Below are 26104 nucleotides of genomic sequence, written 5' to 3'. Positions count from 1 at the left end.
ATCAAAGCCAGCTAATATTTGCCTACGATACTCTACCTGGCACATACTATCAGCAGAATGCTCACATCCCTAAAGCTCACATTCACACAAGTAGAAAATGTTTGTGGACCATTCTTTGAATACAAAGTTTTCTTATTTTCTAATACAACCCAACCTTAACCTCTTTTACTTGAAGTTGTTTCCTGTGTTTTTAAAACAAATTATTAGAGGAAACAGAACAAAAGGAACAGAAGAAATGGAAAACATTCCTATAAGGATTGTTTTTTAAGACTTTAAAATTACAAAATACTTCATTACCTTCCTCCTCTCTCTTCCCGTGATCCAGTACTGACCTGCCACACCATGTTTTTATGTTTTCACATCTGCTTTCATTGGTTTTAATAAGGAAGGGAACCCAACAAGCCAAACCAATGTGAGAAAAACGGTTGTTTCATTCTTTCTGGCCCATGGCAGAAGGGAAAATATTCCCATTTCAAAAATAGCGTGTTCTCAAGAGATTTCCATTTTCAATTTGAAAAATAGTGACAGTCTGGGTTAAAGATGGCAAAATACACTCTGGGTACTACTGGAATTAGCAACCAATTAAACTAGGTGTCCGTGAGGTTTTCAACATTCTAGTGGAGCGGTATATTTTACTTTTAGCAGAAGACGACACCCTATTTCTAAGCTATAATACTTAAGGTCCTATGGAAAGGCTTGAGGGATTTATATACCAGAAGTGGCTTTCAATAATTAAGTTCATTACTAGTTATATTCATGGATCAACTCTAAGGGTATTAGTTATGGATTTAAAGCTATGGCGAAAATATCTGGTGTAGAGCTTCATATTCTCATAGTAAGTAAGTTAATCCATCACCTCACTAAGCAACGGGATAATTTCAGGCAGATCTAAAATTTGCTTTTGTTTTCATTTGGGACTTCTTAGTAGCCAGGCGATGTGAAAAGAGACAGATCAGAGAGATACACATCATATACTCAACAGGAGAAAAACCTTTTCTCTCTCTGGAGCTCATTTATCTGGTAATGTGTAATGTACACAAGAACTAACCTGAGTCATTGCAAACAGATGACAAATTGCAGATATTTCTCTGGGGTTTGACTCCTGCAAAGAAAACAACCCGGCCGGTTAAACATGTCAACACCTACACTTATATCCTACATTGTCAAGAGAATTCACAAATTTAGGCATCAAACGTGGGCCTAAAATATTATAAGTTGGATATAATTGGCTGGATGAATTCCACAAAGACTAGAGGAATGAGAGTTTTCATTTCTTAGTTGGTCAGCTATAGAACCTGATTCTTTACTATTCTTTAGTGTTTCACTAACCCCCTACTCCTCCCTCAAAATATTTGTTGTCCTGTTCCCCATTAAACCCTCTCCTGTCCAACATAAAAAGAACAGTGTGAATGCAAACCGAGCATAGAGACTTTAAATGCAATAGCCCTTACTCATAGATCCTCTTTCCTTTCCTGGGCAGGGGAGTCCATGAACGCTCTAATGCTGGTCTTATTTCCTTATGCAAATATATGTAAGAAATAACATCAATGTCATGATGTCACTACAACTAGGCAAAAACCACAAAATTCAAAAACTATTTGCTGAACAACTATCATATTCTACAGGTTTGGGAAGGTTCCAGATACAGACCCTGCCCTCAACGAGCATGCCATCTAGTAAGTGATAGTGGGCGGTAAATAAAAAGTTATAGTGAAGGCAAAATGGAGTGATGGCCAGGACAACAGACCACACAGGCATACAAAGGAGGGAGAGACGAATGGGAGATGAAATAAATCAAAAACTTCATACATATTCACCTAAAAAACACTTTCTCCCTTGGTGAAAGGAGAAGTACATCTCTTCTTTGATTTGAAGAGAGCTCAAGGTTTACTCCCTAAAAATCTTGCCTTCGTTAATTTCATCATTTTGGCCAAGTAAAAGAAATCTATAGTAAATGTGAGGTGCAAATGTTGATAACGTATTAAGCAAAGGGCCAAGGGGAAAAGATTGTTATATTAAGGGATATTTTGCTGTCCTTGTTAGGTCTGGCTCGGTCAGAATTATGTATGCAATGCCTGATTGCTATTTTATTTCCATTGTACTTTATGACTGCTTAATTTTTTTCTTAAGAGAACAAGTTTGGGCACAAACTAAAATTAGAGCTTGTATTAGTGCATGTGAAATGGTTTCTGCCAGAATGATCTGGGTGACGTTTGTTGTATAGGCATCATGCTTCAACTAAGAGTTTTGATTCTGTGAGCAAACTGAATTTAGGTGCCAAAAGTTACCTGACCTGTAGAATTCTATATTGTTTCACAGCAATGTTACCCACACCAAAAGAGAGATTTCATCTTAAATAAACCTGCTTTATTAGATGGTGGGTAGTAATGCTTTAAATGTTCTCTACAACCATTGGTCTATTGTTCACTAAGTGTTACATTCCATCATCTCTCACCTTTCTCTAAATTTTAGTGGTACCTTTGTTTCCAGTGATGTGTGTCTTTTGCTGCTCATTAACCCTGAGAATTTTCTTTCCCATTGCTAGGGCTGTTACCTGTAATTTCCCCCAAGTACATGGCCACAGGTCATCCTTTAAGTCATGAGTGAGAAAACTTTGTAAAGGGTCAAATAATAAATATTTTAGGTTTTGTGGGCCATATAGTCTCTGTCACAACTACTCAACTCTCCTGTTCATTGTATCGGAAAAGTAGCCATAGATAACATGTAAACAAATGGGTATGGCAGTGTTCCAATAAAACTTGATTTACAAAAATAGGTAGTGGGCCATATTTGCCCTGCAGGCCAGTTTGCTAACCCCTGTTTTAAATCAACCAGAGGCTTTTGTCAAGCAAATCACATTATTCCTACTCTTACACTACTAGGTACTTAAAAGTACATCCCTTTTTTGATTTCAAAAGAGTTTGAGGTTGACTCCTCTAAGAATCTCTCCCTCACAAATTAGATCCCATTGATAACCACTAGCACCAGCCCTTTTATTTCCCATGCTTAACCATGTCAGAAACACTTGTGTTATCATTTGCCTTTATCTGCATACATGTTCATGTTAGTTATCTCTTTGTTTGCCTTGTCTCTCCCCAAACTAGAAGATTCTTAAGGGTGGGCATTGTATTTCATCATGATTATATAGCCCCAAACACTTAGTACAACTTCAGGTACCCAGTGCATAAACACCTATTCATTAAGAACAGATTTCACTTTTAAAGGGTGGGGAAAAAAGAGAAAGAAAACATAAAAACCAGCCATTCGTTTCATTTTACTTTAGTTATAAAAAAGAAAGTCTTGATATTGATAGTAAGTCATACCTGATGCATTGAAGGTTTTTACTATAGTGATTTTAGTTTTTTCTGCAAAGAAGCAATTTAAATATTAGAGCAGAATTGTCGCGTGTTTTTAAAAACAATTTGCCATGAATATCATTTTAGTGAAGTGCTAAGAAAACCATACTGTTGACACCTTTCAGACATTATTGGTCATCCCAGCAGCAGAATAAATGGGAATCACAGACCCAGATCATATAACATTGGAATAGGGTGGGTCTGCAATTTGGATTCCCATGTTTACCCAGTTATCTCACACCCATCACATACCCCACTGTTTGTGTCATTCTACCACAGTTTCCATGCGCTGCTGCTAGACAAATTAATGTGGACTTACACTTCCGATATGTAGAATTAAGTCATTATCAGGACCTTCAGGTGACAGGTTGTAAAGAAAAGGTGATTCAGAATAAAACTTAACGGAAACACAAGATCTAAAATATCGCATGCTCTATAATCAAGAAAGTGTCCTGCTATTTTCTCTAGGAGTTAACATAATAGTATTGCTATTATATCAGTAGATAAAATTATTCTCAATGAGGCTGAAACCACTCAGCTACAGTTGTACAATAAGCTCAGAGCAGAACCTAGACAGAACTCTTCAAACCACGGGCAAATATGAACACACTCTGGAGAAGCAAACCTTAGAAGTATCTTCCCAACACACTCTGGGTACAGAGCATGGTTCATTTCTCAGATAATGGAGAACCAGGTTCAGAAATCCTTGCTTTAAGGATGGTCAATTAGAAGAGGCTGCGTTCGGGGCACAGATTTGCAAAGGTCTGTCTGCTAGGGTGAGTGGCAAATTCTGAAGAAAACACAAAGCTCAGATCTTGGAGAAGCACTTAAGAATGATGACGTTATACCAACAGTTTCTGAAACCTCATTTGTGTTATGTGTTATTGATGAGTTCCTGCTTCAACACGTGACTGACTCATGGGCAATGGTCGGTGGTAATTATAGAGGATGACAGTATTTTGCATTATCATGAAGAATCTTTTAAATATATTATTTGGTTTGCCCTGATACTTTCCTTTCCAGAGCAAACAAAACACAGCTGTGAAATGAACTTCTGGTTCTAGTAACAAAAGTGCTTTTGGGGAAAAATGTTCAACCTCACTAATTAAGAATGTAAAACAGAACCTACAGAATTGAAAGATCTAATAATATATGATATAGTCTCAGTTCTCAGCAAAAGTACAGTGACACAGACATCCTCACTCACTGCTGACAGGAATGTTGCTGGGTACAAGCTTTTAAGAAGGTAACTGAGCAATATGTGTATCAAGGACCTTAAAATACTCCTACTGCTAACCCATTAAGTCCAGTCCTTAGAATGCATCCTACAGAAATCAGGAATGAATGCAAAATGTTGGCACAAGGATGTTCATCGCAAAAATTTCTATTAAGAAAATAGAAACAGCTTTAAGAATGTTCAACATATGGTACACAATGGAATATTATCAAGTCATTAATAGTAACGGACAATAGAAAATACTTATAATTTAATATGAAATCAAAAGGGCAAGACATAAAAATCTATATACCCTATGACTATTGTGTAAAAGATACACACACACACACACACACACACACACATAGTGTGTATGTATATATGATCCTGAATGGAAATATACCAAATTATTAACAGTAATAGTCTTAGAAAAGTGACATTAGAGATGATTTCTATTTTTTTCATTGTATTTTTCTATATTCTCCATTTGTTACGAGCTAAGATATATTACTACTACAATTTTTTTGATGTTATTTTAAGCGGAATGTATGGCCACAACAGTTTGGAAGGTCAGGAATGTGATAACACAAGAATGACAATGTCAAAGTGAAATGAGTAGTCAATCAACAATTGAAGGCCCAGGAAGTATGCAAGGAGACAACCTTTAGCAATCCAGAAGACTGACCACACAAGTGAGAAACCCAAGAAAGCACAGAAGACGAGCTATTATATTTAGAAAGAACTTGATATTACCTGTTTTGTTTAAAGTGGATAATACACTCGAAGTAGCATCTGAAATAAAGTAATGAAAATTAAGCCTAATTATTGATATGCTTAACAAACACAAGCGTCTTCTAGGTTCCGTGAACATTTCACTTTTCCCCAAATCCTAGAGAAGCTAGAGAGTTTTGCAAAAGCCAGCTGACACTATCAAATGCATTTGCTGTCCACCCCGCCACACACTAACCATTCTCCAACCCCCAGACACAATTCCGGAGCAAGTATTCATTCTTTAAAAATGTGTTTCCTGAACACAGGTGATGTGTCTAAAACATACCAACACTTCTATAATGATTAGATTTAAATAAACCCATTTATGTTGTTTAATATTTTGTCCCTTTTATACTCCATTATAATGCAAGTCCCTAAGGGATATATTTCCAGTTAATACCAACTTTAATATATAGCCCTGGGGATGCTTAAAGGTACACTCTTACAAAGCAATCTTTAAGCAGTTCTAGCTTAAAATTAAACTTCTTGAACATTATATTTCACTAACTTTTAGAAAAAAATCTCATTTTGATCTTGTTTCCCTTAAAATTCAATTGAAAATCTATTCTAACTGGTATTTCTTTAAATAAAAATCATTCTGTAATTTATTATTCTGGATGAAACTTTAAGGGGAAAAGGCACATATTACCATACTTAAAAACCCACATACCATGGATCCAAAAACTACTGCCAAAGCTATTTTGAAGATGTTCTTTCATTCACTTTAAAAAGTAATTAAACATAGTTACGATGTAATATCTAGCCCTTTCCATTGGACCAAATATGAATTTAAACCGGTTTTGATCAGTGTGAACTCCATCTAAGATTGTTTAGCTCCTTAACCATCAACCACATGGTGAGATTTTTATTTTAACCAAGTAAGGGACTGTGGAAAGAGTTGGGTTTTGGCTGCACAAAGAAAGAGGCTGTCTACCCACAGAGTTCGGGAAGGCACAGAATTTGCCCTGTCCACCTCCCTCAAACACAGCCCACTTCTCCGGCATGAAGAAGAAGCCAGGTTTTTCTCTTCATGTCATGCTACTTAAAAATTGATAAAATCACCCATAAAAGGGTAGTCTTTGAACACTCTGTGCCTCCAAATCCATGCTGAATCATATTGAAGTCACTGGATGTGCTTCCCACATTTAAACAATCTGTCATATAAAATGTGCTGGCATTGTGTTGGGAAGCAAGAGAAACAGGGTACTCAAACTGTGGTCACTATTTCTTCTTTTTCACAGAACAGTTAGCGTGGTGGGGGGCTGGCCTCCCTCCATGATAATAAGAATGTTTTCATTTAACCGAAAAGTTTAGGGTACTCTCCAGGGTTGACAGTTTTGGGGGTTTGTTTTATTTGGGGTGTTTTTTCTTTTGCATATTTGAATATGAAAACCTTCAACACTACTCATTATACTTATATTCATATTAAGGGTTATCAATTTTCACTTGCTTCAGAAAAATTCTTACCATTTAGGCTTGTAGTTTCAACCTCTTTTGCCCCGAGGGGAAAAAAAATAAAAAGATATAATTAAATCCAAAACTTAACAAATTAGGCTAAATCTAGGTTTGAATTTTTTCAAAATCTTGCCTGGAGTACCATTGGTGTAGGGGACAAAACCAACAAAAGATGATTCAACTGCAAGAAGAAAAAAAACAACAAAAATGTCAAATTAATATTTTGAAACACTTATTTATTGAATTTTAAGGAGTTAAAACTTTTGAGATAGAATTATGAAAAGAAGTAGACAACATGCTATCAGACCAATATGAATCTGCAAGCCCCATAATCCTTCAGGGAATATACACTTAACCAGAGAATTGCAGAGAAAGAACCCAAGAAATGAAATGAGCAGTTGTCTCATTTTACAGACAAAGAACTTGAGACTCTTCCCTCAAAGCCTGCTCCTACCTATGGAATATTATGGACATAAGTTTAGAAACCACAGCAAAACATGTGACATACCACTTTCAATTTTTTTTTTCAGCCAGAGAATTCTAGAAACATTTTATACTTTGAATAACTGTCAAACTACAATTATAAAACATACCAGCACATTGGCTCCATTCTGTTATAATAACGCCTGGCAACTCTTCCCATCGTTAATTGAGGATTTAAAAAAAAACCAAACCAACAACTTTGCTACCACTCAGTACAGTACCACCTAACACAATTTCCTGGTAAGTTATTTTAAAATATGGCTGCTATTAAGACAATCAATCAAGTTATAAATTTCCCATGGAGTAAATCTACTTAGGCTAAGAGGTCAGTCTACTACACACATTTTGCATTTTGGAATATTAAAAAGATCCTATGGCTTGACTTCTACGTATATGCAGGAAAAGGAAACATAAACATTTTACAAGTAACACAAGCTTCGCAGTAGGCAGACTGATTTTCAGTGGGTAAGGACATTTGGGTGTGTCAAGGCGCTGGGCTGGCCTGTTTTAGACTGCTCATCCGTTGGCTGAAACACACACACCCTGTCTGTCCTACATTATTGCTTCCATATTTTGCATTTACTACATTTCTTTTTAATTACCAAGGATATTTCTTGAGAAATAAGACAGTTCCTGAGCAATAAGATTCAAAGTGTGGATATGGAATCCTTTGCAAAACAAAATAATTGGCCAAAGCTGGTTTTTAATTAACGAGTATTCATTCTTCTGAAAGGTGATGAACAGTGAGAAGAAGCCTGTGTGCACAACCCCCTGCCAGTCCCTGGATGTGCGCGAGCTGCTCCGTTCCTAAGTGAGTGCAGCTCTCCCCCAGGGCACCCAGATTGCAGGCTTTGACTGGAACCAGTGTGTGCCTCCAAATCTCCATGCCCCCTATTTCCATGAAAACAGGATTTTGCTGATATCACCATGATTAAGTCAGATGATGGCCACTGTACTAGGAGAAAAATACAGTGGTTCATTTTACCCCAGGAGCTTAACAGCAAGGGGGCAAATTGGCACAGTCAAAAAAGCTTGGGCTTTGGAGGCTTGCAGTCCTGGTTTGAATCTTTGCCCCATTACTTAATCACTCATAATAATGATCGTTATTACTTATTGAGGGTTTACGCTGGGTCAGGTGCATATGTTATCTCATTTCATCTTCACAACTATCCTATGAAGCAGGTACTATTATATTCCCCAATTTATAGATGAAGGAACTGAGGCACAGAAAGGTGAAGAAACTTGCCCAAAGTCACACAACTAGCAACAGGGTGGGAGGGTACTGGTCAAGTTCAAACACAAGTAGTCTGGCTCCACAGAATATGTGAACGTGAGCAAGTTTTATCCTCTCTGACCCTCAGTTTCCTCATCTAGAACATGAATATAATAATTCCTATACTGCAAGACTGGAAGCTGAATGAGGTGTCTGGAGACTCCTAAGCATGTAGTGTGGGCACAAGAAGTAATAGCTATCATTAATTTTATTTAAGTGAATTAACAGCAGAAGCTCATTTTGATACAACTAAGGATAGAATGTGAGTTGACTCACTCCTTACCATAACAGATTGTTCTACAATATATGGTATACCAGAAAAAACGCAGAAGGAGGAGGCAGAAAAGCCACGTGCCGCCTGTGCGTAACGGTGGCAGGGAGCTGTGTGACCTTAGGTAAGTTACTCGGGCTTCACTATCTCATCAGCTCTCACCATATGGGGCTGGACCACTTTATCCCTGAGTTCCGGTTCCAGTTTCAGCTAGCAGTCTCGAATGTGGGTTCTATTCCTGGTTCCTGCCAAGAGGGTCCTAGTTAAAAATTTCTCTTTATTTGCCTTCCCGTTCTCAGGAGGGCTAAGCCCTCAGAAGTCCTTTGAAAAGTATTTGTTCAGAAGTGACTGAAGAAGTATATTTAAGAGAGCATCCCATGCCTCAAATATATAGGAACATGCGGCAGGTTTATGTTCTTAATAGTCTACAGGAGACCTATGAACTAGAATACTAAAAATAACGTTGAAGAACTTAAGCAGTCCCCCAAATGAAAACCCACAAGTTATTCCTCAGCTTTGTCCATAAATGTGGGGGGACCAATTTGCCTGTCCGCTTGTCTATGTGTGCTAGTGACTTTTCAGGTGTAGGTTTAATTCAATCAGCCTGCATGGAGAAAAGCAATTTTGCTGTACCTGACTACATGCCATACTGCATGGAGAACTTTTGGAATATTTTCCTGAAATTCCCCAAAGCCATGAAATAACAGTCTTACCAGATGGTGATAACAAACTGGAATTATCAGCATTCTCTGTTGAGGAAAAAGGTGATTTAAAGTTAGTTAATTTGTGCATGAACTTGTAGATGAACATCTTTAACAGGAGCGAATGTAAAATGAAGTGCAAATAGCTACCAAAAGAGGGCAGTGTATTAATTTACAATTATTTTCAACAGCCTCATCAGTACTTGTAAACTCAATTTTCTAGAGACACATCTCTGGTGAAGCAATTCTTCCAATTTAACTGGTGATGGTGCTCCCTCTATTCTGTTATATAATGATATAGTATATATGAAACTTAAAATGATGACTGAGAACTTCAGTTGTTGGCTTGTATTCATTAAAATCTGTAAAAGAAAAGGGGAGCCAGGGTGGTTCAGTTGGTGAAGCGTTGGTCTAGGTTTCCACTCAGGTCATGATCTCAGGGTAGTGGGATCGAGCCCAACCCCCTCAGCGGGGAGTCTGCTTGAGATTCTCTCTCTCCCTCTCCCTTTTCCCCTCCCCCCACTTGTGCTCTCTCTCTCTCTCTCTCTCAAATAAATAAAAATCTTTTTAAAAAACGAAAAGGGGGCACCTGGGTGGCTCAGTCGTTAAGCGTCTGCCTTCGGCTCAGGTCATGATCCCAGGGTCCTGGGATCGAGCCCCACATCGGGCTCCCTGCTCGGCGGGAAGCCTGCTTCTCCCTCTCCCACTCCCCCTGCTTGTGTTCCCTCTCTCGCTGTGTCTCTCTCTGTTAAATAAATAAAATCTTTAAAAGAAAGAAAAGAATGTGTAACCGTAAAGGTATATATCTGCATAAACAAAACTTCCACTAACTGTGCTTCTTTGTACACCTATTAGCACAGCCTTTATATTATACCTAGTAAGTATATTATACTTCTTTCTTAGGAGTTAAACCACATCAGATGCCTCTGGGTTTATAAATTACAAGAACTGCTGTTATTTACTTTCAGAGGATGCTCAGATTCCTTAAAAGAAATTCTATTTTTTTCTCTCTGAAAAACAATACACACTTATTGGAACAACTTCAGATAAATTACAGATAAACAAAAAAGGAAATTAAAACCACCTATAATTTCACCACCCAGATATAGATGACATTAACATTTTGGCATATATGCTTTGCTCTCTCTCTCTCTGTTTATATGTATATCTACATATGTATATAGATATATGAATATATGTATGTATGTATTTCTGTGTGAGAAAGATCATATCACATAAACTATTTGTATCCTGATTTTTCTCATGACAGTATATCCTGAACATTCTTCTATATCATTAAACAATTTTCCACAATACCTAACTTATGATCACTGTATAGCATTTCATTGACTGGATGTACCATTAATTTACACAACAAATTTCATTTTAGTGGTACAATTTTTCATGATTATAAACAATGTTGTAATAAATACTTTTGGCTAGGGGCGCCTGGGTGGCTCAGTTGGTTAAGCGACTGCCTTCAGCTCAGGTCATGATCCTGGAGTCCCAGGATCGAGTCCCACATCGGGCTCCCTGCTCAGCAGGAAGTCTGCTTCTCCCTCTGATGCTCCCCCCTCTCATGCTCTCTCTGTCTCTATCTCATTCTCTCTCTCAAATAAATAAATAAAATCTTTAAAAAAAAAAATAAATAAATAAATAAATAAATACTTTTGGCTAAATTTTTGTAATACATACTTGGCTGCTTCCTTCAGAAATTCCATGATTTTGATTGCCAAAATGCCCTACAGAAAACAAACCAATTTATACGACCCTCTGCAGCACATGAGTGCTACTTCCCCAAACTCAAAAATCCACGTGGGATATTAAAATTTTTACATTTTTTTAATGACAGGGCGCCTAGGTGGCTCAGTTGTTAAGCGTCTGCCTTCGGCTCAGGTCATGGTCCCAGGACCTGGGATCAAGTCCCACATCGGGCTCCCTGCTCGGCGGGAAGCCTGCTTCTCCCTCTCCCACTCCCCCTGCTTGTGTTCCCTCTCTCGCTGTGTCTCTCTCTGTCAAATAAATAAAAAAAAAATCTTTAATTTTTTTTTAATTACAAAGGAAAGATTATTTCTATAGTGGTATCTTGAAATACAAAAAAAAAAATTAATAATATGTAGGGGCGCCTGGGTGGCTCAGTCTGTTAAGCATCTGCCTTCAGCTTGGATCATGATCCCAGGGTCCTGGGATCGAGTCTCACGTCCGGCTCCTTGCTCAGCGGGGAGCCTGCTTCTCCCTTTGCCTGCTACTCCCCCTGCTTGTGCTCTCTCACGCTCTCTCTCTCTGATAAATAAACTCTTAAAAAATTAATAATAATATGTATGTTTGGGGGTGCCTGGGTGGCTCACTCGGTTGAGCGTCTGACTCTTGATTTCAGCTCAGGTCATAATCTCAGGGTTGTGGGATCGAGCCCCATGTCGGGCTCCCCGCTCAACAGAGAAACTACTTGAGATTCTTTCTCCTTCTCCCCTGCCCCTCTCACGAGTACTCTCTCTCTCTCTAAAATAAATAAATTGATCTTTAACAAAAAAGAATATGTATGTTTGGAAACTAAAATTGCACAGTGAAACATACTTGGTAGGCTCCAAAAGCCTATTTTCCTGAAGTGGTGGTAGGGTACTGATTATTTTCTGGGGTCATTAAAACACAATTCCACTTGAAAGCAAGACCAAATGAGTGCTCAAGTTCCCAATTACCCTGTAGCCAACAAGGCAAATGTATGCAGAGTGGTTAGTGCCTCCATGCCCCAATTTAATTGGAATTGCCTCCTCTTAGTCTCTGTCCTTCAATATCTCCCTCAGGCTACTTTAATATTCTACCAATTAAAGAGTCTGTTGAGTTAACAGGAGCTTAATTTTTAAAATACTCTTGGGAGCACTAAGGGAAAATCAGTCATTCACACCTTAGTATGAATTACCTCCAATTGGCTGAATTATTCCAATCATGTAGTAAAGACCTACCATACTGGGCCATGTTGAAAAGTACTGGGAAGAATCAACATTCAATATGGGCTACTCTGAGAATGACACTTATTAGTGTGGGCAGGTGAGGTGGAGTGGGCCGTGAATGTGGCACAGGCAGGGAAGAGCATGAAGGCACTGAGGAAGTGTTCAGTACCAGGAAAGAGTTCAATACCAGGAAAGAAGGGTGGAGAGTAATGTTTAAGGCCAACAGAGGCTTATTCTGCTGCCTCTACAATTTTACCCAGGGGCTGACCAGAGCAGCCAATGGTTCCAACCTCCTCCACTGCCAAATCTTTTGACCTATAGACAGAGCTGGCCTCTTCCATCTTGGAACCCTGCAGGGCTCCCAGCAACAATCTACACTGATGAAGGGAGGAAATCTGGTTAATAAAAGCCAGAGATTTTTAAATTGTTATTGTCCACTTTTTTTTTCTTTTGGCATTTTTTTTCTTCTAGGGGCCTGATTGCTTAGTGACTAATATTTTATTCATTTTTTTCTGTCTCTCATTACAATCCTCCACATCACTCCTCTTGGTCCAAAATAGAGATGTCCCCATAGGCCTTGCATTTTCCTGACTATCAGCCCGTTTCTCTTGGGCTCTCTCCTAACTCACTTCCCATTTGTTACAACCAAAGAGGTGGTCGTCATTTCCACTGAGTCATATATTTGAGCTCCATGCCATTCTTAGGAGACAAAACATTTCCATTGTTACAAGGATTCATAAACAAAGAAAGGAAAAACATTTAAATTTTTCAGATTTTCCTTTGGAAACCTACTACGAGCACATTTTAAAGCCTTATTCATTTACTGAAGTCTCAATTTAAGTCAATAAATAAAATTATTGGGGGCGCCTGGGTGGCTCAGTCAGTTGAGCGTCCGACTCTTAGTGTCTGCTCTGGTCACGATCTCAGGGTTATGGGATCGAGCCCCAAGTCGGGACTCCGTGCTCAGCGGGGAGTCTGCTTGAGTTTCTCTCTCCCTTGCCATCTGCTCCTCCCCACTGTGCTCCCTCTCTCTCTCTCTCTCTAAAATAAATAAATCTTTAAAAAACTAATAAATAAAATTATTGTGGTCTACAAAATTTACTCAGTATTACTCTAGTGATTTTTTTTTTTAAAACAAAGCGCGTATTTCTGATTATGATGAACAGGAGTTTGGCATGCATATACTTACAATGAAAGCCAAAGACAGGAACTGGAAACTCCAGAAACCGAACTCCTCAACAGTCTCTTACCCTCCGTCACCTCCCTGGAACTTTCTTTCGGCTATTGCCACCACCTCCTCAACCCCAACCCCGCGAGGCCAAGTGCGGTCTGAGCACTGCCAAGTGAATGCCTTACTGTCTTTGCCCCTCCAACTGCATATATCCCAGAACTTCTCCCTCATCACCCCACATCATTTCCATACCTGCTGAGTTCTCAAATTTGATGGTGTTGCTGGTAACATCAGCCAAATAATTTAAGATGGAAATGCCCGGGTATTAGTTTCCTGTTGCTGCTGTAACATATTACCATGAACTTAGCGGTTTAAGACAACACAAATGGGTGATGTCAGATTTCTGTAGGTCAGGAGTCCAATATGAGTCTCACCAGACGAAAATCAAGGTGTCAACAGGCTGCATTCCTTTCTGGAGGCTCCAGGGGAGAATCTGAGTCCTGCTTATCTAGGGTACTACAGAATTTAATTCCTTGCAGTTGTAGGACCAAGGTACTCATTTACTTGCTGGCTGGAAATTGAGAGCCATTCCCAGATTCTAGAAGCTACCCACATTTCTTCATTCATGCCTCATTCTTCCATCTTCAAAGATAGCAATGGTGGGATGGGGTGGGAGAGGGGACTCCTTCACCTGGGGCATTCTACTCACTCACTCTTCTACCTTCCTCTTCTACTTTTAAGAACTCCCAGGATTAGACTGGGCTCACCCAGGTAATCCATGATAATCTCCCCATCTTACAGTCCTGAGCTTCCATCACACTTGCAAAGTCCCTTTTGTTAGGTAAGGTAACATATTTGCAGATCCTAGGCATTAGGACAGGGACGTCTTTGAGGAGCGATTATTCTTCCTACCATACTCAGAAATCCAGTTTTTTTTTAAATTATAGAAAATATGAGTTGCAAGGAAACACCCTCTATGGAAAAAAAAAATCCCACAGGGGTTAAGTAAAGGGCCTGGAAACCCAGAGTTCGTTTCAGCAATAGAGCTGAGTGTACAAATCAAATGCTCACTCTCGGATCATTACCCCTGACTCCTCCCTTTCCCCCACCTCCCACCTCCATGTCCAGGCATCCGTCTGGTGCATTCTTCTCCCCGTAACATGGGGCTATTGCAAGGATTAGAGAGAGATGATGTATGTGTGATAAAGAGCAATAGCAAACAGTGGTTAATGCTTCCTGTGACCCAGGCTTAAAGCTTCATATGCACTTATTATTTAATCAGCCAACAACTCCATGAGATACATGAATTCATTAACATCAGTCTATTTTAGTGCTTGAGAAACAGTCTGGGCAAGGTGTACTGGGCCCCACCAGTAATTCACTGTACAGCTGACATTTGAACCCAGGCAGTCCAACTTCAGAGCCCACCCTGAGTCGCTATTCTATCCTGCTTCCAATGACAAATTCTGTTGACCATAAACTAGTATATAAATGTAGGGCATTATTATTAATATTCTCTAATCTCTCTCTCATCTGTCCCTTCTTCCCATGCCTCTAATCTCTCTCTCATCTGTCCCTTCTTCCCATGCCCACTGCCCCCTTCTAAGCCCAGGTCTTGATCGCCTCATATGTGAGTGAAATATTAGAACCCCAGAATGTTCTCATTGGAAAGGATCTTAATGTTCTTTACATTCGACTTCTCACCCATTGCAGTAAGCCATTCAACAAGTGCATACAATTGGCTCACGATCCCAATTCAGCTGCCAGGCAAGTTTTATCGTGCCCACGCAGTGGGAATCATACTGAATTTTTTGAAAGTTTGAATTACTTAACAGCATTTAGAAATCAGGTGATTTCAAATGAAATTCCAAATTTTCACCCTTTCAAAATTGGGAATTTTAGAAGATGACCTCCTTGGATCAGCTCTCTGGCCCTCTAAAGCATGCTCTGGCTACAACAGTCAGCTGAGGTGGCTCTCTCCTCTTTTTATCTTAAGGTTTATTCCTTGACTACACCATTCACTTGCCATTTGTCGGACATACACTATTAGGCAGTGTTATTTAACTTTTCTACTATATGTCTCGTTTTCCCAACTAGATGTTAAGCTGCTTGATGCTTTATTATCTTCTAGGAATCCAGTCCAGTGCCCTGCATCTGGTAGATGTTCAAAAACATTTTGGGATTGGGGCGCCTGGGAGACTCAGTTGGTTAAGCATCTGCTGGAGTCCGGGATCGAGCCTCGTGTCAGGCTCTCTGCTCGGCGGGGAGTCTGCTTCTCCCTCTGATTCTCTCCCCTCTTGTGCTCTCTCTCTCAAATAAATAAATAAAATATTTTAAAAACATATTTTGGGATTGACTGATGACATCATTAAGGAGTCTCCATCAGTCAGGGATCAGTCTGGAACCCATGAGTGGTAGTTGAAGAGCAGGAACTTAACACAAATAGTGCAAGGAGTCAGGACCCTGGGATACAAAGCACAGCAGGGGAAAGATAGGGAATGGATCTGAGAACCATGAGGCAGAGTCTATGAAGGAAAGACTTGAGAGTATTTCTTGGACAGTTATTATTCGGAATCTGAAGTTTGGAATAGTAGTTGTAATTGCCAATCACAGCAGACAGATCGCTTAGCGGACCTTACAAATGTATGCTAAAATGGCCACTAAGATACATATCACGACCAACATAAAAAATTCAATGACCCTGAGCCTTCACTGCCTACCGCAGTGACCTCAGTAACATACCCTTTATTGGCTTTTCCATTTTTCCTAATGCCTTCTTCCTGTTCCCTCACTCCTGATTCCTGAAATCACCTCCCCAACAAACTACCTGCATGCAAGTCAGGCGAGGTCACGGCTGACTGTCTCTGATGTTTTCATTTTTCTGCCCACTCTTTGATGCCGTGGGGGTTGTATGACTTGAAATGGGAGGCGGCTGGTCGTTTTATACCTGTGACTGTGGGAACACGAATGAGGATTTCCTTCCAACGCATGTGCCCCAAGTTGAATGAGAAAGATAAAGACTTAATTTTTGAGGAGTGGATCTAAAACAAATACACGACTAGCCCCCCCTTGCACGGATATTTTAGACCCAGCTGAAACTTACAATCTGGTGGCAGTCCTCCTCTGGATTGAATTACTATTCCATAGAGAGATGATTCAAAACTAGGCGCCACACCTAGGCACTCCTATATGGGAACCCCCAACAAAACAATTATTGTTTTGTTATTATATTGGCTCTTCAGGGCTTGGAACAACAGATACTCTTCCAAGAACTGTATTTTCAGATTTTACTACATAACCAACAAAATGAATGAAAACAGTTCTCCTTTGGCACAGCCCGAAGTGTTTACTTGAGCTGTGACCATCTCACGTCACACTGCTCAATAAGTACTCTGACATAACATTTTTATTAAAGGATTAATAATGACATCATTAGAGAAAACTTCAGCTGCTAGCTGATGGAACTTCCCGAAGTGTAAACAATCAGCAATTCTCGGTGGGCCTTGGCCTTTATTGAACACTTTACTGAACACTGGCCTTTACTGAACACTTATTAGACTGACAGTACACCCTTGCTTCTTCATGGAGTCTCCCCACATTCTCATGGAACAGATGACCTTCTAGCCAGACCTCATCTCCTCCTATTCTCCCCTCACTCAGCCACACAGGCCTCCCTGCTATTCTGCCAACACACTGGCCATATTCACACTTCGCACTTGCTGTTCCCTCTGCCTGGAACACTTTTCCTCCCAAGAGCCCCTTGGTTTGTGCCCTGGCGCCTCCTTGGAATTTTGCTCAAATGTCACCTTCGGCTGAGAAGCTGATCCAGACCACTCTACTTAAAATCCCTACATTTTCCCTCTTTGCCTGACCCTTTCCATCCCTTTATCTCCTTCCACCTAATGAGTACGTACACATTTATGTATGTGTATGTTTTTGGATTTGTGCACACTCACATATGCAGCGCTAAGAGTGGGCATCTCTTAAAATTTTGTGCTCTAGACCCTTCACTTGCCTTATCTTAGTCCCAACCCTGTATAATTGGTAAGACTTTTTTGCCTCCAAAAGCCAATGTTCACTCCCGTGGGGGCGATACTGCCCCTGGAGAGAATGCATGCTCTACGCTGATCTCTACTTATTCCCAGAAGAGATGCGGCTTAAGGAGAGCAACATCTGCTTGGCTGCCCTTCTTCTCCCTGATTCCCACTCCTGTCTAGGGTAATTCTACTGTGAGTTAGTTGACATATTCTTTCATGCCAAAGCACCTATAATTTATGGGTTAGCGAGAGTTTCTTGTGGTAGTTTTAAGTGCAGAAGCACCTGGAAATGTAGGGTAGGGACACTAGTGGCTAGGGTACAGAGAGTTTTCTAGTCTTTTTTTTTTTTTTTTTTAAGATTTTATGTATTTATTTGAGATAGAGACAGAGAGGGCACAAGCAGGGGGAGCAGCAGAGGGAGAGGGAGAAGCAGACTCCCTGTCGAGCAGGGAGCCTGACGCGGGGCTCGATCCCAGGACCCTGGGATCATGACCTGAGCCAAAGGCAGACGCTTAACCGACTGAGCCACTCAGGCGCCCCTAGTCTCTTTTAGATCACACCACTCTTTGCCAGCTCACAATCAAGCAGCGACCCCCTTGGCATCTTAGTTTAGGTTCTCTGGGAGTGCAGAGCCTAAAATAAGGACTTGGGGGCAAAATGGCCTCCCCCCTCTCCCCAGCCCCTAGCACAGAACCATACGTATTGTTTTATATAGCTCCGAAATACACGAGGCGGCCGGAGAGGAGGGTGCTGCTGCGGTAGACTGGCCAAGACGTGATGAGGACCTGAACCTGTGCTTGGGAAGCTGGCATGAAAAGAGGTTCAACAGACACCCTAAGGTAAGATGAGAGGATGGGGGGTCCCCTGGGATGTCGGGGTATGCAGAAAACAGAAGTCAGCCCCAGCAGTCCATGTGACAGTGCCCTGAATCCCTCAAGTGTAGTAAGTAGGTCATGAACCTAGACTATGATGCCCAGACAATGTAGGTCCAAATCTGCCACTTGTTAATTCTGCACAACTTCTGTAATCCACCACTAGGTAACTCTGGACAACTTCCTTACCGCACCCCCCCGCCCCCCCGCACTTCAGTTTCCCATCTGGAAAACAGGGATGAAGATAATCACAATAGGACATACTTCATCGGTATGTATGAGGAGACCACACAGGAAACCGTGCTCATGTCCATAATTAATACGATCATGCTCTCTGTTCCTCGTTTACCTAGTGACCTTTCTAAAAATGGTTTCTCCCTTCTATGGAGCAAGACCTCCACTTCACTTTCTTTCCGTTTTATACTCTTTGCTTCTGATTTTCAAACACCCTTGGGATCGCTTTGGAAACATAAGGAAAGAAGCAGAAGTCAAAGGGTTTCAGGAGATCAGGTGACTGTTACCTTCTGTTTCTTAAATTTTTGCACAAAGTCAAGACCCGGTTAAAGTTTCAGGGCAAAAGTGAAAGGCGCATCTAATCGTGATGTTATTAGGGTGCCCTCTAGTGGGATGCATGGTCTCCCCAGGGGTCACTGGCTGGCTTCTAAAAATTAACATTAGTTTCTTTTCTAATTATAACAATAATAATGTGGGTTTATGTGGAGAAAATTCTAAACCACAGAAAAGTGGAAAGAAAAGCTTTTAAAAAAATATTCATATGAATCAGGGAACACTACATCAAAAATTAATGATGTAATGTATGGTGATTAACATAACATAATAAAATAAAATTTAAAAAAAAATTCATACTCTTTCTACTCAAAGATAATGTTGGCTGGCTGTAAGGCTCTTCAGATTATCTTCGGGCCAGCTGCAGAACAGAAACAATTCAGTAGAGCCTTGGGAGATGTTAGTATCAGGTTTTACTTAGAACTATTAGCAGATACAAAATTGAGCTTGTTAGCGTTCCAGTATGTGTGGTGTCTTGGTAATGGAGCATCATGGCGGGCCTAAGCTGCATTTCCCAGAATTCCCTTTTCTGTACGTTTCTGGAGAGCTTCCTGTGGGACATGCGGACAGAAGAGGCGCAGCAGCCGCCTCCCTTCATTCACGTGAGGGCGCAGCCAGCCTGCAACAGCTCCAGCGCCACCCGGGTCCGCTTCAGCTTCTCCGACTCCTGGGCCAGGTGGGTACTGAATTTTGTGCTAAGGACCCAGCTTCTGCGGGACGACCATACCACCAAGGTCACAGGTAACGAGAATGGACGTGGGTTTCAGTCATGCCTGTGGGTTCCAACTTGTTCCCGGTGTCACCCTTCTTCCTGCCTCCCTCCTGCCCACCCATGGTACATGGCAAGTTCTGGCATCGGATGCGAAGGCAACAGCTTTATAGAGGCTGCTTAGCCAGCTCCCGCAGTTGTACAAGGTCACATCCCTGTGACAAATTCCTTAGTGTGTGTGTGTGTGTGTGTGTGTGTGTGTCCCTAGTGACTCTCCTTCTGTGACTGAACCCTGACTTACACAGTATGAAGGAGAAAAATTCCGAAGCAATTCGAACGAATGGTCTAAGCTGCACTGTTCACTACCATAGCCCCTGGCCACGTGTGGCTACTTAAATTTAAGTTCATTCAAGTTAAACAAAATTAGAATCCAGTTCCTCAGTCACGTTTCAAGGGCTCAATAGCCACACGTCATTGGCGGCTACTGTATAGGGCAGCACAGAGACAGAGCACTGCCATTGTTGAAAGAAATCTCTATCACTGCGCTGGTCTCTAGGGATGACGGCCAGTATTTAGGGGTTCTGACAGTGTGTCAGACGCATTACAGGCGTCTCTTCATGCATTCATTCATTCAATCTGCGAGTAATTCTCTGAGAGATACTGCTACTTTACAGAGAAGGAGATTGAACCGCAGTGATTAAATACCTTGTTATAGTCAGAGTTAATAAACGGAAGAGGTAAGATTTGACCCCGGAAAGTCCAGAGCCTGGAGTCTTTTGCTGTATGCCAAACTGTGAAAGTCCTAGTGGCCCGGGTTGGCACAAAGGGAGTGGATGGCTTTGGTGGGCCTCGGGCACTCAAAGGACTCTCTTGTGATTGGGTGAGGAGCATCTCAGTAGTGACATCATCGACTCCCCCAGCTTGGACTTGATCTCAAGAAAGATGAGATGCCTACCCCACCCCACCCCACCTTCCAATGGCAGAACGAGATGTACAAACAACCCTGGTGAGAAGGGTCATAGATGTATTAGTTAAGGTAAGGCAAATTGCTGCAATAACTAAATCCTAAAATCTCAGGGACTCAAAAAAATAGAAGTTTCTTTTCCATGTATAAAGTCCAATCAGCAGCCTAGAATGGAGAGTAGGGTAGGGCAGAGAGAGGGACATCTGCTCCACGCAGTCATTGAGGGGCCCAGGAGGACAGAGCACTGCCGTGTTCAACATGAAAATTCCAAATTTGCTCTGGAGAACAATATCCAGCAGGCCAACAGGAAAAGAGACAGTGAGGGTAATCAGGTGGGAGATTTTTAATGGCTAAGCCTGGAAGTGGCAAACATTGTTTCTGCCCACATCCATTAACCAGAACTCAGTCACATAGCCACTTCTAATGGCAAGGGAGGCTGGGTAACAGAGGCTAGCTGTGTGGTGAGAAAGAAAAAAATTAAAGTTTGGTGAGCTGCCAACCAGTCTCTGCCACATCCATTTAATTTGAGGGCTGCGGAGTAATTAATATCCATTAAACTAATGATGGGACAAAATCAATGCTAAAATTACTCTCCCCAACTACCATTTTCTTTTTCTTTGCCATGATATCGACAAGGTCAAAAGTCAAAGAATCAACAGGAATTAGAGGAGGAGGAGTCCCTGCCACTTTGAAGCTAAATCTATGAATTCCCCTTCTTTGTGACTCACCTCCCTAGTTCTGCTCCCAACAAACATCCATATTATGATTTTTTCATGATCCTCAAGAGTAGGACTCCCATATGACAAACCATTTCTGTAAACACCTACATACTAGTAAAAGCCACTAACAAAGCCTGGAAGTACGGATATTCCTGTTGAGGCCTACTTAGTTAGAAAAGTTGTATTCTGGGGGCGCCTGGGTGGCTTAGTTGGTTAAGCGTCCAATGATTTCAGCACAGGTCAGGATCTCAGGGTCCTGGGATCAAGCCCCACATTGGGCTCTGCGCTCAGTGGGGAGTCTGCTTGAGGATCTCTCTCCTTCACTCTCCCTCTCTCTCCCTCCCCCCTCTAAAATAAATAAAGAAATCTTTTTAAAAAAGAATTTTGAATAGGAGAGCAGCCTTAAAATGAGATGGCAGAGATGAGTGGTTCTCAGTTCGAAGCAGACCCCAAGGATCTCTGGTAACCCAGGACAATGAATTAGGAAGCTGAAGACTCTCCCTACTGGGTAATTGAACTCAGAATGTAAGAGTGTGAAGGAATCCTAACATGCAATCAGCTGAGCCCCTTCATCATATGGAGGAGAGGAAACCATTCTTTAAGGGTTTCTAGCCAATGGACAGCCACTTCATTGAGGTCTATGCAAAACATTAGAGGAGTAACATATGTTGTCTAAGAACTCACTGGGTTCAGATGAGGGTAATGCTGGTGATGTAAGCTGAAGGGAGAGGTCCGCGTTTTAGAGTATCTCTAGGCTTTACACTAGAGTCACAAGTCAAAATCAAACAACCAGAGTTTATTGAGCATTTACTATGTGCTAGACTATGGAGGATACAGAGAGGAAAAAGTTGTCACCCTTACCCTCAAGGACCTGACTAGATATTTCTTCATACCTGAAAAGGTAAAACCAGAAGGAGGAGCAGAATTCAGGATATGATGATCACCTTCAACAATCCCTAGCAGAGTGTCCTAACACATCTTAATATGTATTCGTTTTAGAGTTAGTTTAAAATTTATAAATAGAATTTGGATGTACAAATAATAGCAACAATAAAGAAACACATAAAAAAAAAAATACCCAAGCTTCCATCTTATTTTGGAGCCTCCATTCCAGAGGTACAGGAAAGGGATCCTTACACCTGATGATTTAAGGTGGCTCGCTCTTTTGCTCTGAAATGATCTCCAGTTCAATCAATGTCTTTTGGATAAATGCACAATCTTTGTTTTGCCTCCTCTTCCATCTGGTGGTCAAGATGGCTTCCAGGTTGGGAATGGGGTGCTAGTGTTCTTCTGGCAGCAGGGAGAAGGGGCCCGGATCTCTGAGCCCACCCCGTGTTGAGCAATGGGTTCTCAATGGCCTCTCCAGAGATCTCCCTCACCCTGTGGGGTTCCTAAGTATCCAGTTGGCATCCACTGCTGAAGACTGTGTCCACTGGCCCCCATGGTCTATTCTCTCAGTAGCCCACCTTGGCCTGGGGGTCCCTCTCTTGATAATCCAGGTCCCCTCAAGTCTCACCTCTGAGTGTCTGTCACATCCTTCATCTGGCCCCTGGTCTAAATTGTCCACACCATCGCTTTTGCGCTCTGTCCCTGCTCCTGGCTCACAACACAGCTACCCACAAGGAACATGAAGGCCATTTAGAATCTCTACCCTGCCCACAAGAGACAAGAAAGACTTGAAAAAGACACCATCTCCAGCCTTCTCTCTGCCTAAACACTCTATGTCATCATCTTTCATCTCTACCATGGCCTCCATGTTGACGTACAGGCTGCTATGAGTTCTGACCAGTTCTAAGTGGGAAGTGGGACACAATGTCTTCCGCTTTCAGTTTCCCCTTCAACTCTCTAGAGCCTCTACCATTCCTTGTCACCACTTCTATCTGCCAGGGAAAGAGGCAGGGTCTACCAGAAGTGACCTCATGCCCGTATGGGGGTAGTGGGAATTTGGGAGGCTGTAAGATTGGCTGAGCATCAGATCAATGCCATGGTATTTATAATCTCATTTGCACAGATAGAGAATTGAGAGAGAAGGAGTACAGCACCCGGTTTGGTACTGGAAGACAAAGTCAAACAAGACAGGTTCCCTGCCTTTCAGAAGCATTACAGTCTACCCTCCTACAGCTTTACCATGCACTGCACAAGGAAGAACAAAGATTTGGATGGACAAAGCATGAGAGGATAAGAGGAAACAAGAGAGTGAGGCCTTGGGAGAGAAGAATTACAGAGAAATCTATCTCTGGAAATGCCTGCAGTGCAGAAAGATCTAGGCCCAGACCAGAGAGAGAAAGTTGGGGATTATAGCTCATGAGCTTACCAAACTGGCTCAAATGTGTAATTGTTTCCAAATGGGGAAGACAACTCTACAAGGATGAAATTATAACCATCTTCCACTATTATGTCATCTCACCCTCTGGAAAATAGTTGTACCTAAAAGAAGACCTCCTTCAAAGACAAAAAAAGAAAAGAAAAAAAGGCATTGGCACAGCCCAGGAGAGCTAGAGGCAAGAGAGAAGTATAATTACCTACTGAAGCTCATGTGGGCTTCTGGTAGACCAAGAATGATTCCCTCACACATTACCAAATTACACAACTGAAAGCATTAGGGTCTAAGGATTCTCTGTTGGCCAGTGGCCTAACAAGAGAGTGTCAGACCTACCTCTCCTTATTGTCGGGAGCTAATGAGTCATCTCTCAGGCTTCCAGGATGAAGCTACTGTGTTTGCAGTCCAAATACCCCAAAACCAGGGGGAATGGCTGCTAACCAGCGGCATACCCCGGCTCCCTGTCTTCTCCCCACACCTCAGTGACACGTTCCTTCAGTCTTCAGACACCTACGAGGCAACCCGGTAGAGTATGAACAGCACAAGCTACACATCCCAACGGGGAATCCTCTGAGCTATGAGACTCTGCACAAATGACTTAATCTCTTTGACACGGACACTCAGTTTCTTCATCTGTAAACTGAGACTGTAAACTGAGACACAAAAACTGAGGCGTTTTTGTGAGGAGTAAATGAGATGATATAGCTAAACACCTAGCAGGGCATGGCCCAGAGCAAGTCCCCAGCCTGCCCATTAGTTTCCCATCCGCTCCCGCAAACCCTCCTTCTCCATTCTCACCTGGTGCTGACAATGTGCTAAAAGGACCCGTGATACAAAGGAAGTACCTAACGCTGTCATAGAAGGGGACAAGTATAAAAAGATATGGATAAAGAGAAAAGCACTGGGGAAAGAGGTTTAATTCTTCTGAAGAGATGAGGGCAGGTTTTATAGAGGTAGCAATATTTGGCTGGACCTTGGACGATTCATTCAGTTCCAAGTGGGGAGACCCCAGAAAGCAGAGGGAGGGAGTAGGGAAGTAAGACAGGGAAGGGGGTAAAGACAATAATGGGTACATTAATGAGTGGATTACTACTGGGGGCAACTGGGGCACAACCCAACAATCTACTAGGTGTGTAGAACACAGCTCAGCAACATCTCACCAAGGGACGAGGAAGCTGGCATAGGTAAACGCCGACTCTCATCCCTCACTATTTTGGAGTGTTAACTCCCTGGCACTTCTGGCTTGTTCCAAGCACAGGCCATGCATGGTCGTATAGGCACAGATCATTCGCAGTTAGAGAGACATGGGAGCCATCAGCACGCATGCACATTCCTGTTTACCTGCCCCATTTTAATCACTTTTAAAAATACTTTTTCAAAAAGACTTATTTCTACCAAGCCGCTTTCATTTTGATGACTTTTTTCCCCTTATGTTCCACTTTCCTTCCTCATCTATCCCCATGGTGGAAAAAGCACTGAAACATGAGACTGAAGATCTAGTATCTAGTCTGGCTCCGCCATTTTCCAACCAATCACACCCCTGGGGACATTTACTCATCAGTAGAGTGGGGACATTTGACTTCTGCTCTGCCAATCCCACGGTGATGTTTTAATGCCCCAAGAAGATGACGTGCAAGCATAGTTTAGGGGAACATCACAGTACCACAGCAGAATGTGTAGCCCGTGATATTTAGCTGGAGGAGTTTTCTCTACCTACTTCTGTCTTCTGCCAGTTGTGCAGGCAGTGGTCCTCAAAGTGTAGTCTGAACCAATCGCATCAACATCACCTGGGAGCTTGTTAGAAATGTCCATTCTCGGGTCCGGTCCTATACCTACTGAATCAAAAAGTCTGGGGGAGAGACCCAAGTCCTCCAGGGGATTCTGACATTTTGAGAACTGATGTTTTCAGAGTTTGAGAACTCTGGTTTTCTGGTTATGACCACAAAATTCAGAGCTGGCTACAAATTCCAGTCAGCCACTTCCTTGAGCAACTTACTTATCTGAGACTCAGTTTCTTGATCTGGGAAATGGGGCTAACACTAGGACCTCTCCTTCACAGATGTGGTTGAGAAGCTTAAGAGAGTGTGTATGTGTAAAGCACGGAGGGACCTGGCCCATCGTAAGCAGTCAGTACATGTTTAGCTCTTACCATTTCTTTTTCTCAAGTATTGTGGCTTCTCGACATGCCCCAGTGCCTGCTTTTTGAAGGATTGTCAATTATTGTGTTTTATCCTGTTCAGAAGTTTTCCATTCAGTTTGCATGTGTGTGTT

The 26104-nt window shown here is 41.7% G+C and overlaps 1 protein-coding gene across 6 annotated transcripts in view; it reads right to left on the bottom strand.

The window, feature by feature from the left end:
- The window catches only part of ADGRG2 (adhesion G protein-coupled receptor G2), a 127838-nt gene that overhangs the window by 38831 nt on the left and 62903 nt on the right, over nt 1–26104 (bottom strand). For 3 of the 6 annotated variants that reach the window (XM_078065343.1, XM_078065342.1, XM_078065344.1), the window contains 6 exons: nt 9539–9574; nt 6932–6979; nt 6811–6834; nt 5326–5364; nt 3324–3365; nt 1049–1102 (listed from right to left, as the gene is read on the bottom strand). In XM_078065343.1, coding sequence (XP_077921469.1) covers nt 1049–1102; nt 3324–3365; nt 5326–5364; nt 6811–6834; nt 6932–6979; nt 9539–9574 — 243 coding nt within the window. The remainder of the gene's footprint in view (nt 1–1048; nt 1103–3323; nt 3366–5325; nt 5365–6810; nt 6835–6931; nt 6980–9538; nt 9575–26104) is intronic. The other 3 variants (XM_078065346.1, XM_078065347.1, XM_078065345.1) reach the window with 2 other exon arrangements.

This window comes from Halichoerus grypus, chromosome X (assembly GCF_964656455.1).
Source record: "Halichoerus grypus chromosome X, mHalGry1.hap1.1, whole genome shotgun sequence".
Lineage (NCBI taxonomy): Eukaryota > Metazoa > Chordata > Mammalia > Carnivora > Phocidae > Halichoerus > Halichoerus grypus.
Note: the sequence above shows the minus strand (reverse complement) of the source record. Positions and strands in the feature narration are given on the sequence as shown.